Source organism: Lepidothrix coronata, unplaced genomic scaffold (genome assembly GCF_001604755.1).
Source record: "Lepidothrix coronata isolate B3197 unplaced genomic scaffold, Lepidothrix_coronata-1.0 Scaffold46, whole genome shotgun sequence".
Taxonomy (NCBI): Eukaryota; Metazoa; Chordata; class Aves; order Passeriformes; family Pipridae; genus Lepidothrix; species Lepidothrix coronata.
In genome coordinates, this window is record NW_016690226.1 from 4,238,861 (window position 1) to 4,254,527 (window position 15,667).

General features: G+C 36.6%; 1 protein-coding gene across 1 annotated transcript in view; it reads right to left on the reverse strand.

The window, feature by feature from the left end:
- MAN1A2 (mannosidase alpha class 1A member 2) overlaps nucleotides 1-15,667 on the reverse strand; it is a 138,857-nt gene that overhangs the window by 87,211 nt on the left and 35,979 nt on the right. Inside the window, exon 3 of the mRNA XM_017814630.1 lies at nucleotides 2,999-3,095. Within this exon, the coding sequence (XP_017670119.1) occupies nucleotides 2,999-3,095 (97 nt within the window). The remainder of the gene's footprint in view (nucleotides 1-2,998; nucleotides 3,096-15,667) is intronic.

Genomic DNA, 15,667 nt, shown 5'->3' on the forward strand with positions numbered 1-15,667 from the left:
ACGCAGAGGAGGAATGGAAAGAAAAGACTACAACGAAATTATAATTCATTACTGCTTCAAAATACTTCGTCACTCACATTAAAAACAAAACATCATAAAAATGTTTTCCCTCCATATGAAGAAAGAACCTTAGTTCATAGAGTTTGGGTTACAAACCAAGGCTAATCTAAAATTATACATGGCAAATTAAGCAACAGAATTGCATCTAAATTCAACAAAGACATGATCATACAGGTGAACATTAAAGATTTTTCACTGTCAGATCCCATTTCATCAGCTGGAAAAAAATAAAAAGGAAAGCCATGAATTAGTCATAACATAAAACTAAATCACAGTAAGCTTCAAAATATATTTTTCTAGTAGAAATTAAAGCAGTGCCAACGTACAAGGTGGCAAACAAATTATCTAAGAATACTTCACAGTACTTTCCTGGTATCTAAGAAAAGTCCTTTTGTCTGTTATGGCAGAAGCCTATTCCTACAGCCTTTCCTTCAGCCTCACACTCTCTCCTTGCACTATACTTAGTACCAGCTGCATCTAAGACTTCTCCCTTTCACTCATCGAACTCCTTGCCCAGTCCAGATGTTTTTTTCTCCTGTGCATACTAACTTGGTTCATCTTCCCTCTCTCAGACAAGTCCCCCTGATCCAGTCATTTTCTGTATAAGGGAATATAACGAAGTAAAATAACATCAGAACACTATCAGCTTTCATACCGTACTGAACTGTAAAAAAACAGGTTCCAGCACAAAACCAGAAGACATCAATGCCATCAAGGTTTGCAGTTAAGTCAAACACTCCTTACTGCAGATTGGCCTAGTACAGCAGCTGAAATTATTCTCCTATGGATTTTAATAAGCTTCCAAGGAGGAAGTGCATTTATTTGTGGTTTTTTTTTCTGTTCTATTCATTTGATATTTTTTTAAGTATTGCAGAAAATTTAACTTGGAGGCTTCTCCTTCCATTGCTGGGAGCAGGGGAAAGGAGCAGTGTGCCTAGTTAAAAGTTCTCCTCCATGCTCCATATCCACAACTTATCTAAGGTTGAAATTCATCATGCAAATAAATGTAATGAAAAACAGTTTGGATATAAAGAAAATAACTTGTTTATTTGATAAGATATAAGAATGGTTTTGAGATAAAATTTAAGGGGATTGGGAAAAGGGACAGCAAAAAAACTAGAAAAATCCTTTAAATATTACAATACTTTTGAAAAACATCCTTTGACTTTTCTTTTGGAATAGGGTTCTTCTGTGACCTTACTTTTTCTCTATGAATGAAAACAAAAAGCTAACCAAATTTTGATTTAAGTCAAAATATTTTATTCTAGGTTCAGGCACTAAGCACCAAAAATGAGACAATTACACAATCCAAATCCATATTCTATCACCTACAAGAAACAAATTCAAGGTTTAAAACAAGATGAATAATATAAATATCAATTACAATGAGAAACCACCTCACACAAAGCCATTAGTCAACCGCCTTACAATAAAAGCCAAAAAAACCCCCCCTGATTTCAAGCAAATTTTATAAACAATACTAACATAATTAAGGTATACACAGTATATTCACAATCATTCTTGATGTAAAAAGGGGTTATGATAAAGTTGTATCTTCCTCAAATACGAGAATGGATGAACACAGTGTGAAACCCTGAAAAGAATTCAGAAAATTCTTCCTAGTCTTCGAGCAGCTCTCCACTATGTTTCAGAATAAATGCACAAACTTCACAGCTCAGCCATCTTAGGTGCTGTGCATCCTGGACCAATCCAGACTTAACCTTAATTACTAACAGAAAGGTTATATGTTTTGATATACCAGAGGATGAACGTAAGGGACCTCCAGGGCTCAGTCCTCAACAGTGACAAGCAAGTGACCATGTGGGTTTTTTGGAACCATCAGTCCTACAGAGCTGGGGTCAAAAAATGGGTTCTTTCCTGGTTTGAGTACGAATAAAATGCTTGTCATTTTCTAATCACTATTCTATTTGACCTATCTCGGTGCATTTACATCAAAAAAAGCAGTACTGCCACAGAACACTGATATTTTAAGGAAGAAAAGCCATCCAGTCTGATGGCTTGATCAGTTTCTTGATCTTTATCGTCCTCACATTTTATACTATTATAAATGCCATTTGTAACACTTATATTCACACTCCATTGCTCTAATATTCTCACTTCATCCCTTGAATTTCTTCAAAACTTGCCCCTACCCTCAAACTTCCGTATTTTGAATATAATTTTTTTCTTCCATTCCAATCCACAGGTTCAGGATCCACACGTCACACACCTCAAGTAATAATGTTACTTTCTCCTTACCCAGACCTTTTTTTATAGCTACATTAAATTTCACCTTGGTACTAGCAGTTTTTCAGCATCTTACATGCACCTTTTTCTTGTATCACAAGAAGTTTTTAACTCTGAGGATGACGAGACACTGGAACAGGTTTCCCAGAGAAGCTGTGGATATCCCATCCCTGGAAGTGTTCAAGTCCAGGCTGGATGGGGCTCTGAGCACCCTGGTCTAGTGGAAGGTATCCCTGCCCAAGGCAGAGGGGGTAGAACTAGATCATCTTTAAATTAAAATATTCCCCCCAACTCAAACTGTTCTATGATTCTTATGGAATTAAACACAAAGATCTAGACAACATAAGGTTGGCTTTTCAAAAAAAAAAAAATTATATTCATTGCATCCCAAAATATCATCAGTGCATTAGAACATTCATTTATATATACACACACACACAAAGTAACAGTGCACATAGATACAGCTTAGCTTTTGCAACAATAAGAACATATTACTCCCAAAAAGATTGGTTAGTAAAGTAATTCAACGAAATACCATTGAAATAATTCAAGCATTTCTGTCAACCACACTTCAGAAGATTTGTGTTAAAACAGAGTTTGGTAGTAAGTTTGGGTAGACTTTCAAAGAGCACACACAGACAGAAATATAAAAAAAACCAAATTCACAAACAAACCAGAAAACATAGCCTACCAAATATGTTGGTGGAATGTCCTTTCCGGGCAATTGGTTTGAGCTCATTATGTCCCCATCCATATTGTCTGTAATTGTCCCAGGCATGCTTCATCATCTGAGAAATGAAAAAATAAGATTTGATTACATTATAAAACCACTTTCTATTAATATATTTTATTCCTTATTTGAGACTTCAACTACAGGCATCCCAGCATATTGATTAATTACTTTGCCATTATTTCTATCTGTTACAGAAATCAGATTTAACAGCATAAATAAATTTGGAAACAACTTCAAGTCTATTTGATTTGAGCTACAGAGCCTAATGCTCTGCATTAGGTCATTTTCTTGTTCTTTCTTTTCCTTTAATATATGCACAGATATGTAAGAATGTAAGCATAAGGAATGGATTTAAGTGTAAGGAATGGCTGTAAAACACTGGCTAATATCTTAAGATGCTAATAAAAGAAAAAGATATCTACCAATATCTGAAGCATAAAAGGGATTTATTTACACTGGTACATCCAAGTATGACTAAACAATTCTGCAAAAGGCATAATGAATTTCTTATTAGCAACACCTACTTGACAAAGATATACTGTCATATAGCCTCTACCTAAAGAAATGCCAAAAGGTTGCTCTTTAGAAAGCATAATGAACAAAGAAGTATAACATTATTAATACTTGCTACACAAAACATTAAACTCCTTTTAATAGATGTTTCCACCACCTGGTAGGAAAATTACATCTAAAACCCTAAAAGGTCTTGTTGACCCACATAAATACTAGCTATGCACATCAGCCACTAAGCAGTGCTTTTATGGATTTGCTAAAACTCTTCAAACTCCTTGCCTGTTGATATACAGCACCTGAAAACTGCAAATTGAATGCAGTTTAAAAAAAAAATAAATTATTAGTTACCCAAAGAGACAAGAGTGAGTAACAGAAGGAAATTATATTTCAAAAGACAAACTACCACAGTGACAGTTAGGAAAAAACTCTTCTAGAACAACAGCCATGTGTCTGCATTCACATTATATATATTTTTATTTTATATTGCATTTTTAAAATGGTGTTAAAATATTGTTAATATAAACAAGATCCCCAAGCAACTGTACGGGACTTAAAATCGTGATCTCCACAAGTTTTAAAAATGCTCTCTTGGAAAAGAAACTATGCTAATGTAACTAACAGACCAATACTAACCGTTTAAGAAACTGAGGGAAGGCAGTTTTCACTACAATGTACATTACTGTAGTTATTTTAATCAGAGAGTCAGTATACTCACAGAAAATGGTAGGAAGAAGTAGATGCTGGCTAAAAAATGAGGTGCAGCCAGCACTACCTCACATGTCTCCTACTACCTCACAGGTTTCCCCTCTTGCCAAGTTCAAGTGGAAGTCAGCATCCGGTAATCCCAAATCTTTCAGACTGCATCTAAACCGCTTGCTGAGACATGGAAAACGAATTCCCTGTCTCCCTACAACCATCAAGAGATCCCTGTCCAAACTAAACAGCTGTAATGCCTTTGAATGTAAATTCCAAATTTCCCACGGCTCAGTTAAGTCATGCCTACACAATAAACGTGAACCACAGCAAAGGTATACACACAGGCCCAAAAGATGGGAAGCACTCTTGTGTTAAACTAGCATCAACTCAGGCACAGCTGTCCCTCTCAACGTGCCAGAGGTCCCACTCCTACAGCTTGTCATTCAAACTCTGCTCATACGTTGTTTTTGGTATTTGCACTAAAAGATTTTGACACTTGAATAGGCAATAATACTGTATCGCTTCTTTTAGTGTCATGAACTAGCAAAAGCGGATGCAAATATTATACTAAAATAGGAGAGAAAAGTTATTTCATTAGCATTCACAAATTCCTTAGTGTTTACAAAGCACTTATCAAACTGCCCAATTCATAGCTATTAGAACTGAGTCAGGATGACTCAGGTAAAGTGATTCTCTCTTGACGTGACAAACACAGTAAAAGCCTGGTCGCAGTCAGCAAGTTCAGAAGTTCCTGTGAGAGCTCTTGCTAAGGTTATCCAGAACCAATGTACGAATTTCTATATAAAATTGTTAATTAACTTAAGATCACAAAATCAATAATCCCAGCATCTTTCAAGTGGGAAGGGATCTCAGTTCAACCTCCTGCTTAAAGTTATGGGATCAAACTGGGCTACTCAAGGCTTTATCCAGTCAGGACAGAGTTAAGAACAGTCAGAATGGGATAGTCGAGGCCTCTGTGAAGGGTCTTGCTCTAACTCACAGCTTGTCAGACCACCTTTAAGTCCTAAAAACTCTACTTGGGAAAACACAGACCTATAGGTTTAGAGGATGAAACTAAAGACTGACTGACCAGTGTGGTTCAAAACAGATGAGTGACTAAACAAGACGGTGACTGTGACCATGACATGCCGGACCTAACCACTTGGCTTGCATATGAGGGAAACTGGGCTTCTGGGATGTTTGGATGCCTCAAATAAATATTTATTAAGGAGAATCAAATAACCATTGACATTTTAGCTTTGTAAAAATCACACAGTGTATGCAAATACCAGCTAAGTCCAAGAGAAGAACTTGTTTCCTCACAGCAGAATATTAATTGTGGAATATTTCACTGCCCTAATTTGCTATGCTTCTGGGGAAAAGGTACAGATTTTGTTACAGAATATTTAGCTCTGAAGAAACACAAAAAATATGGAAATCACAAATGGCTAAAACCGAATACATCACAACATGTTTCTATATCCATAATTTATACTAAGATAAAATTAAGATAGAAATTGTGAAAGAGTACATTTCACCAGACACATAACTTAATGCAGAAGTAACTTAAGAATACACTACTGAGACCTGAAACTCAGTTGAACACAAGAGACTAAGACACAGTTAACTGCATCATCTAATTCTGAGATAGGAAATCATATTTTGAGGAGATTAAGCTACTTTGATAACCACAAACATATCTGTCCTGTCCCCTTTGCCTCCCCCAAGCAGTGTACTAAGAATATGATAAGTCCTTCAGAATCCTTTGACTTTATTACAGGAAGTAGTCAACTGTTTTTTTCCAGATGAACACTGAGCATTACTCTGTCACACAGCTCACTGCTTTCCTCTACCACAAAGCAAGCAGGTTTCATGATATGATGGCAGATAAATGCACATGATCTGCAAGTGAGAAACCCCACAGCTCTTGTATACAGCATTAAATTTTGTAAGGATGATATGCCAAGAGATCTTATAACAACATGGAGATTTCTGTTACTGCCAGACCAGGTAGCATGTTGTACTATAGTTAGACCATCTATACTATTGGGAGCAGTTGTTCACACAAAAGCTTTGGAGAGACACAAGAAGATAGATGCCTCTGCCAGCTAAAAAATTAACAGAGGATTGCATTTTGGCTCAGGAATTACAAGCAACGTGAACTCCTAATCAGAAAAACAAAATTATCTCTATAGTTACACTAGATAGCATTTGCATAGTCAAAGCTGGAAATGCTGAAGAACAGCTCCAGGAAGAGACAGGCTTTTCTTAAACCAAAACCTTGTCTTTAAAAGGAGAGGAAAGTCTCACACACTGACTGGAACATCAGCACTACAGATAATAGAAGGTAAAACTATTAGCAAAAAACCACACCCAACCCTTAAAGAACTCACAAGAGAGACACTTTAAGTTCAGTAGAATGAAAATTACAAGCATTGTGAAAAAGGCAATACACAGATTTCCACAGTTGAAATTTCCTTACCTGATAGCAGTTTGTCACAGTAAGTGCTTGGAGCTTGATGTCACATAAAGATCTTACAATCTGTCCACCAGAGAACACTTGGTTTTAGCAGTGGACTTTTTACTGACACTATTAGTGCCAAATTTTGCTTTTGAAGGCAAAATCATTAATAGGGGATAGGTCTATTGCATACTAATATTGCACTTGTTTATTATGGGATGCACCAGAAACAACCACCAGCAAGATGATGCTGCTGCTGCATGTACATCTTGATAATTCTACAAAAAGACTGATTTGGACTCTGCTGCAAGAGAGCCAGAACAGCAAGAAGCAGGGCATGTCAAATGAAACTGCTCTTGTAGGTTGTCATGGTTTGAGATAGCCCCAAAAATCCTAATCCCCTAGTCTAAGGTCCAAACCACCACATAGGTACACCCTTATCTAGTTGATTTTACTGACTTTAGAGCACTTTCATGGGATCTGATTCTCTATAGTAACTGGGAAATCAGGGTTTTATACATATAAAGTGGTAATGACATCTTTCACAAATCCATAATTGTAACAGTAAAAGGAGATTACAGTGACTGAAAACAGACTTGCAAGGAAGATCTATCGCTATAGTGACATGTTAGAAACATTAATTCAAACTAATGATTGGTTCAAAAGCACCTTTCCAGTCCTCAAAATAGGGCAGACAACCTGGCAACAGAAAAGTCCTGACAAACAAGCAAAAGAAACAATTTACTGGCAAATTGCAGTATTTACTGGTTCCTGCCATTCCATCAGGAATGTGCAAATAGGTTTTGCTTCCAAAGGAATGTCTTCTGGTTAAGAGTACACTTTAAAGAGATTTATATAAACCACCTTCAAATTCAGTTTTAAAATTAACCAAGGATTTGCTAGACAAAATTACTGCTCAACTGGCAGATTAAAAATTAATAACCATTTTCCTCCTGTCTGCAGAGAATATGTTTTGGAGGTTAATTTAAAGAACGATCTTTTCCTTGTCTACTCAGATTGTTGATGAAACTTAGAAAACTCAGATTTTTTTTATTCTTCTGGGAGGTCTACTTAAAGAGAAATTATTTCAGGCATCAGTTCATGCCTCTGTCATGCACTTCTGAACACTGTCACTGAAAATGTCTGTTTGGAACATGTTCCTAACACACACACAGTTGGGTTTTCTTCTATTGTCAAATCTGGTAACAAATCCATTACTAAAACAAAACTGTTTATCAAATGGATGCAAAGTGAAAAGCTTTTTTTTCCCCTGCATTAAACACTTGAAGTCTTAGATGCCTGAAGAAATTAAGGGGAAAGTACTTCAAATTGGCAGGAACTGGAACAGTAGATGTAAAGAGCCTAAATTTGGAGGGCTTACAGCAGTGAACTGACTGCTCAAATTTGTACAAGAGAGCCAAATGCTTTCTATCCAAGAGGACAAATCAAGATTTTTGACCTTGTGCATTCTCATAGTTTCAAGAGAAACTGGTATTCACAGGATTGACTGGTCCTGTGGTGTTTGGAACACTAGAATCTCTCAGAACATCTTTGTAAACAACCCTGACTGCACATCAACCAGCAGAAAGCAGTTGCTTTCTTCCAGTCTTGTCTTTTCAGGCATCAGACTAATCATCATCATCAGCTAATCCCTGCACCTTCGCCAGTTTTGCTGCATCCTTTTTGAAGGTGAGTAACTACGTGAAGCATGCAAGATGCAGAGACACCTGAGGAGCTTCAGAGGCTACCATAAGAACCTTTCCTGTTCTGTTCTTTTTTGAAATACTGAATATCTGCTCTTTGTCTCCTGTTGAGCACTACACTGACATTTCCAAGGAACTATAATAAATACAATTTCTCATTTTAAAGTGGTAATAAGTCACCTCACACCTTTTCATATTAAGCATGGAGTTGGAATCTCTCCCTCTCCAGCCCCAATATGCATCATTTTATATTTAGCTGTGAAATAAAAGGGGAGAAAAATCACTCAGTCCCATAAGGGTTTTTTGCAATTCTTCACATTGGCAGCAGTTACCATATTCATCCGTTTTCAAACTCTAAATAATTTATTTGTATAATTTAGAGCACGGATCCCCAGCACATGTCCTCTGTGGCCTCCAGCACCATTTATCTGTAGTCTCCACTTCCCGCCTTCTAACCAATTTCTTCAGGCAAACAGAGAAACTATCCTCCATCCCACAGCTGCTTAGTTCAATATCTACCAGCAATAAACCTTGCCAAACATTTTTTTGAAAAATTATGTATCTAACCCTATCTCCCTTGTTCACATGTTTGCTGACTCTTTCAGGGATCTTCTGTAGCTTTGTGCATGATGACATCAGTAAAATGCAGCAGGAAATCTTACATATCTGTGTGCTCAGAGATTCTATTCCCCACTCAGGTTTCTGTTAATCGGCAGTTCATCAGCAGGCATAGTGTTCTGCAGCTCTTTGATCTCCCCTTGTTAGCCTTGTTAGCCACCAGTGCTTGGGTAACAAAGCAGAAAATAAGAATAGATGCCAGCAATGCAAATCAGGAATCCAAATCTCAAAGTAAACTAGTCAGAGTGAACTGTTTCAAGTTTTGGGTATTTCAGTATTGTATGCAGATGGTCTATGTCTTAATGGAACACACCATGAGAGGTTACTCATCAACTACCAGCACCTGATTTTGTGTATCAATTACATTATTAATATCAACAATTGAGAGGTAGCACTATCAGGAAAACTGTATGTTAAGAACACACTGGCATATATTCCATGGAGTTGCTCAGGGAAACACAGAGGAGCCTACAGGAGATATTATGTAAAGATGACTAACAAAAGCGTAACAGCATGCTCTGGCCTTCCAATCAAAGTCCTCATAGCTGCAAAATAAACATAATATCACTGGTCTATTAGATCTTGTAAAATTTAAAATAGAGATATCTTCCATCTAGCCATAATTCATGATTTTTGCTATGAGCTTTTCTGTTGTATGGGAATAAATGGCATATAAAATACAAATAAAAAAAAGGTCAATGAGATTTCAGGGAGCCTTTAGATATACCCAGTTCTGAAGATAAGTAATTTACCTGGAGTTTTGTTCATTTTTGTTTGTCTGATTATATCAGGGAAGTGAAATATTTCCTTATTTCTTTGATTTTATTTTGCATTTATGAATATTAAGTGCTGCAAATGTGTTAAATCACTTAATTCACGTTGAAAGACAGGTTATTCTCACAATGGTCTGGAAAAAAGATAAATCTAATAATGAAGACCTTGAATTTTTAACATGCTTCCAATAGTGCACAAGCACTGGAGAATTCTGTCATTGCTACAACTTGAATAAACTGATTCATTTTTAAAATACCCTCAAACAAAAACTTGCATTCTTCATGAGTAGAACATTTTAAGTTACCAGCCAAGCAACTTATCCAGGATGTGCAGCTGAAATACTGCACATAAAACTCCAAGCTTTATTTTCATTCTTCTGTTTCAGCAAAATAAATACACCAACCTACAAAACTTCTCATAGGCATAAATGAAAGATTTACAAATGTAAAATGAGCTCTTTATACAATCATTCCAACAAGCTGGGACAGAACTTTGCACAGGGCCACTCCTAACATGTCTGTACTGGCCAAAGTGCTAATTGCAAAATATTCATTCGAATATATCCACAGAAAATTAATTTACCAACACGATCAAAAAGATTTTATCCTTAATTTACAGATTTCACTAATTAAATAAAATTAAGATAAGCTTTAAAGAAGTGCACTGAAACTAGCTGAAAGCCAACTTATCTGTCCTCATAATGTCGAATTACATTGGAGAATCCAGAGCACAGAGAATCCAAATAGTGTGCACACAAAATAAACAATGTGTATGTATACATATGCACAGATACAAAGACGTTTTTATATGCACACTTACATATAAAATATGTGTATATATTTTATACAAACACAGCAGCGAGTGTTAAACACTGAAAAAGCTGGATCATAATACTGATGTCCTTCAGTATCACTGGGATCTAAGTCAGGAACAGTGCACTACAAAATACAGTGCAAAACTCTTAACAGACGTGGATTATTAAAAACCGGTGTCATAACCAACTAGAAGTCCAAGAAAGTCTGATCAAGAAAACAAAAAGTATAAAGTGTCAGCAACAATGAAATTGTTCTAAGTTGGTTTCAGATGTTGAAAAAAGGTCCCCCAGTCACAGAAGGCAGTGTATTTGGCTAGATAAGAAACACTGCAATTAGAAACAATAAACAAGATTAGCACTGGAAGTTGTATGAATAGTAACTATGAAAAGAGAAGTTATGCAGCATAAAAAGATCTCCAGATGATTAAGTATTTCTTTCTTCTATAAGCACACTAAATAGAACTCAGGTAAAAGGCCACTTATTACTGTTAACCTGATTTCTTAAAAGAATAAGGCTTATGCAGTCTTGCTGTCTGTANCTAAGATAAAATTAAGATAGAAATTGTGAAAGAGTACATTTCACCAGACACATAACTTAATGCAGAAGTAACTTAAGAATACACTACTGAGACCTGAAACTCAGTTGAACACAAGAGACTAAGACACAGTTAACTGCATCATCTAATTCTGAGATAGGAAATCATATTTTGAGGAGATTAAGCTACTTTGATAACCACAAACATATCTGTCCTGTCCCCTTTGCCTCCCCCAAGCAGTGTACTAAGAATATGATAAGTCCTTCAGAATCCTTTGACTTTATTACAGGAAGTAGTCAACTGTTTTTTTCCAGATGAACACTGAGCATTACTCTGTCACACAGCTCACTGCTTTCCTCTACCACAAAGCAAGCAGGTTTCATGATATGATGGCAGATAAATGCACATGATCTGCAAGTGAGAAACCCCACAGCTCTTGTATACAGCATTAAATTTTGTAAGGATGATATGCCAAGAGATCTTATAACAACATGGAGATTTCTGTTACTGCCAGACCAGGTAGCATGTTGTACTATAGTTAGACCATCTATACTATTGGGAGCAGTTGTTCACACAAAAGCTTTGGAGAGACACAAGAAGATAGATGCCTCTGCCAGCTAAAAAATTAACAGAGGATTGCATTTTGGCTCAGGAATTACAAGCAACGTGAACTCCTAATCAGAAAAACAAAATTATCTCTATAGTTACACTAGATAGCATTTGCATAGTCAAAGCTGGAAATGCTGAAGAACAGCTCCAGGAAGAGACAGGCTTTTCTTAAACCAAAACCTTGTCTTTAAAAGGAGAGGAAAGTCTCACACACTGACTGGAACATCAGCACTACAGATAATAGAAGGTAAAACTATTAGCAAAAAACCACACCCAACCCTTAAAGAACTCACAAGAGAGACACTTTAAGTTCAGTAGAATGAAAATTACAAGCATTGTGAAAAAGGCAATACACAGATTTCCACAGTTGAAATTTCCTTACCTGATAGCAGTTTGTCACAGTAAGTGCTTGGAGCTTGATGTCACATAAAGATCTTACAATCTGTCCACCAGAGAACACTTGGTTTTAGCAGTGGACTTTTTACTGACACTATTAGTGCCAAATTTTGCTTTTGAAGGCAAAATCATTAATAGGGGATAGGTCCATTGCATACTAATATTGCACTTGTTTATTATGGGATGCACCAGAAACAACCACCAGCAAGATGATGCTGCTGCTGCATGTACATCTTGATAATTCTACAAAAAGACTGATTTGGACTCTGCTGCAAGAGAGCCAGAACAGCAAGAAGCAGGGCATGTCAAATGAAACTGCTCTTGTAGGTTGTCATGGTTTGAGATAGCCCCAAAAATCCTAATCCCCTAGTCTAAGGTCCAAACCACCACATAGGTACACCCTTATCTAGTTGATTTTACTGACTTTAGAGCACTTTCATGGGATCTGATTCTCTATAGTAACTGGGAAATCAGGGTTTTATACATATAAAGTGGTAATGACATCTTTCACAAATCCATAATTGTAACAGTAAAAGGAGATTACAGTGACTGAAAACAGACTTGCAAGGAAGATCTATCGCTATAGTGACATGTTAGAAACATTAATTCAAACTAATGATTGGTTCAAAAGCACCTTTCCAGTCCTCAAAATAGGGCAGACAACCTGGCAACAGAAAAGTCCTGACAAACAAGCAAAAGAAACAATTTACTGGCAAATTGCAGTATTTACTGGTTCCTGCCATTCCATCAGGAATGTGCAAATAGGTTTTGCTTCCAAAGGAATGTCTTCTGGTTAAGAGTACACTTTAAAGAGATTTATATAAACCACCTTCAAATTCAGTTTTAAAATTAACCAAGGATTTGCTAGACAAAATTACTGCTCAACTGGCAGATTAAAAATTAATAACCACTTTCCTCCTGTCTGCAGAGAATATGTTTTGGAGGTTAATTTAAAGAACGATCTTTTCCTTGTCTACTCAGATTGTTGATGAAACTTAGAAAACTCAGATTTTTTTTATTCTTCTGGGAGGTCTACTTAAAGAGAAATTATTTCAGGCATCAGTTCATGCCTCTGTCATGCACTTCTGAACACTGTCACTGAAAATGTCTGTTTGGAACATGTTCCTAACACACACACAGTTGGGTTTTCTTCTATTGTCAAATCTGGTAACAAATCCATTACTAAAACAAAACTGTTTATCAAATGGATGCAAAGTGAAAAGCTTTTTTTTCCCCTGCATTAAACACTTGAAGTCTTAGATGCCTGAAGAAATTAAGGGGAAAGTACTTCAAATTGGCAGGAACTGGAACAGTAGATGTAAAGAGCCTAAATTTGGAGGGCTTACAGCAGTGAACTGACTGCTCAAATTTGTACAAGAGAGCCAAATGCTTTCTATCCAAGAGGACAAATCAAGATTTTTGACCTTGTGCATTCTCATAGTTTCAAGAGAAACTGGTATTCACAGGATTGACTGGTCCTGTGGTGTTTGGAACACTAGAATCTCTCAGAACATCTTTGTAAACAACCCTGACTGCACATCAACCAGCAGAAAGCAGTTGCTTTCTTCCAGTCTTGTCTTTTCAGGCATCAGACTAATCATCATCATCAGCTAATCCCTGCACCTTCGCCAGTTTTGCTGCATCCTTTTTGAAGGTGAGTAACTACGTGAAGCATGCAAGATGCAGAGACACCTGAGGAGCTTCAGAGGCTACCATAAGAACCTTTCCTGTTCTGTTCTTTTTTGAAATACTGAATATCTGCTCTTTGTCTCCTGTTGAGCACTACACTGACATTTCCAAGGAACTATAATAAATACAATTTCTCATTTTAAAGTGGTAATAAGTCACCTCACACCTTTTCATATTAAGCATGGAGTTGGAATCTCTCCCTCTCCAGCCCCAATATGCATCATTTTATATTTAGCTGTGAAATAAAAGGGGAGAAAAATCACTCAGTCCCATAAGGGTTTTTTGCAATTCTTCACATTGGCAGCAGTTACCATATTCATCCGTTTTCAAACTCTAAATAATTTATTTGTATAATTTAGAGCACGGATCCCCAGCACATGTCCTCTGTGGCCTCCAGCACCATTTATCTGTAGTCTCCACTTCCCGCCTTCTAACCAATTTCTTCAGGCAAACAGAGAAACTATCCTCCATCCCACAGCTGCTTAGTTCAATATCTACCAGCAATAAACCTTGCCAAACATTTTTTTGAAAAATTATGTATCTAACCCTATCTCCCTTGTTCACATGTTTGCTGACTCTTTCAGGGATCTTCTGTAGCTTTGTGCATGATGACATCAGTAAAATGCAGCAGGAAATCTTACATATCTGTGTGCTCAGAGATTCTATTCCCCACTCAGGTTTCTGTTAATCGGCAGTTCATCAGCAGGCATAGTGTTCTGCAGCTCTTTGATCTCCCCTTGTTAGCCTTGTTAGCCACCAGTGCTTGGGTAACAAAGCAGAAAATAAGAATAGATGCCAGCAATGCAAATCAGGAATCCAAATCTCAAAGTAAACTAGTCAGAGTGAACTGTTTCAAGTTTTGGGTATTTCAGTATTGTATGCAGATGGTCTATGTCTTAATGGAACACACCATGAGAGGTTACTCATCAACTACCAGCACCTGATTTTGTGTATCAATTACATTATTAATATCAACAATTGAGAGGTAGCACTATCAGGAAAACTGTATGTTAAGAACACACTGGCATATATTCCATGGAGTTGCTCAGGGAAACACAGAGGAGCCTACAGGAGATATTATGTAAAGATGACTAACAAAAGCGTAACAGCATGCTCTGGCCTTCCAATCAAAGTCCTCATAGCTGCAAAATAAACATAATATCACTGGTCTATTAGATCCTGTAAAATTTAAAATAGAGATATCTTCCATCTAGCCATAATTCATGATTTTTGCTATGAGCTTTTCTGTTGTATGGGAATAAATGGCATATAAAATACAAATAAAAAAAAGGTCAATGAGATTTCAGGGAGCCTTTAGATATACCCAGTTCTGAAGATAAGTAATTTACCTGGAGTTTTGTTCATTTTTGTTTGTCTGATTATATCAGGGAAGTGAAATATTTCCTTATTTCTTTGATTTTATTTTGCATTTATGAATATTAAGTGCTGCAAATGTGTTAAATCACTTAATTCACGTTGAAAGACAGGTTATTCTCACAATGGTCTGGAAAAAAGATAAATCTAATAATGAAGACCTTGAATTTTTAACATGCTTCCAATAGTGCACAAGCACTGGAGAATTCTGTCATTGCTACAACTTGAATAAACTGATTCATTTTTAAAATACCCTCAAACAAAAACTTGCATTCTTCATGAGTAGAACATTTTAAGTTACCAGCCAAGCAACTTATCCAGGATGTGCAGCTGAAATACTGCACATAAAACTCCAAGCTTTATTTTCATTCTTCTGTTTCAGCAAAATAAATACACCAACCTACAAAACTTCTCATAGGCATAAATGAAAGATTTACAAATGTA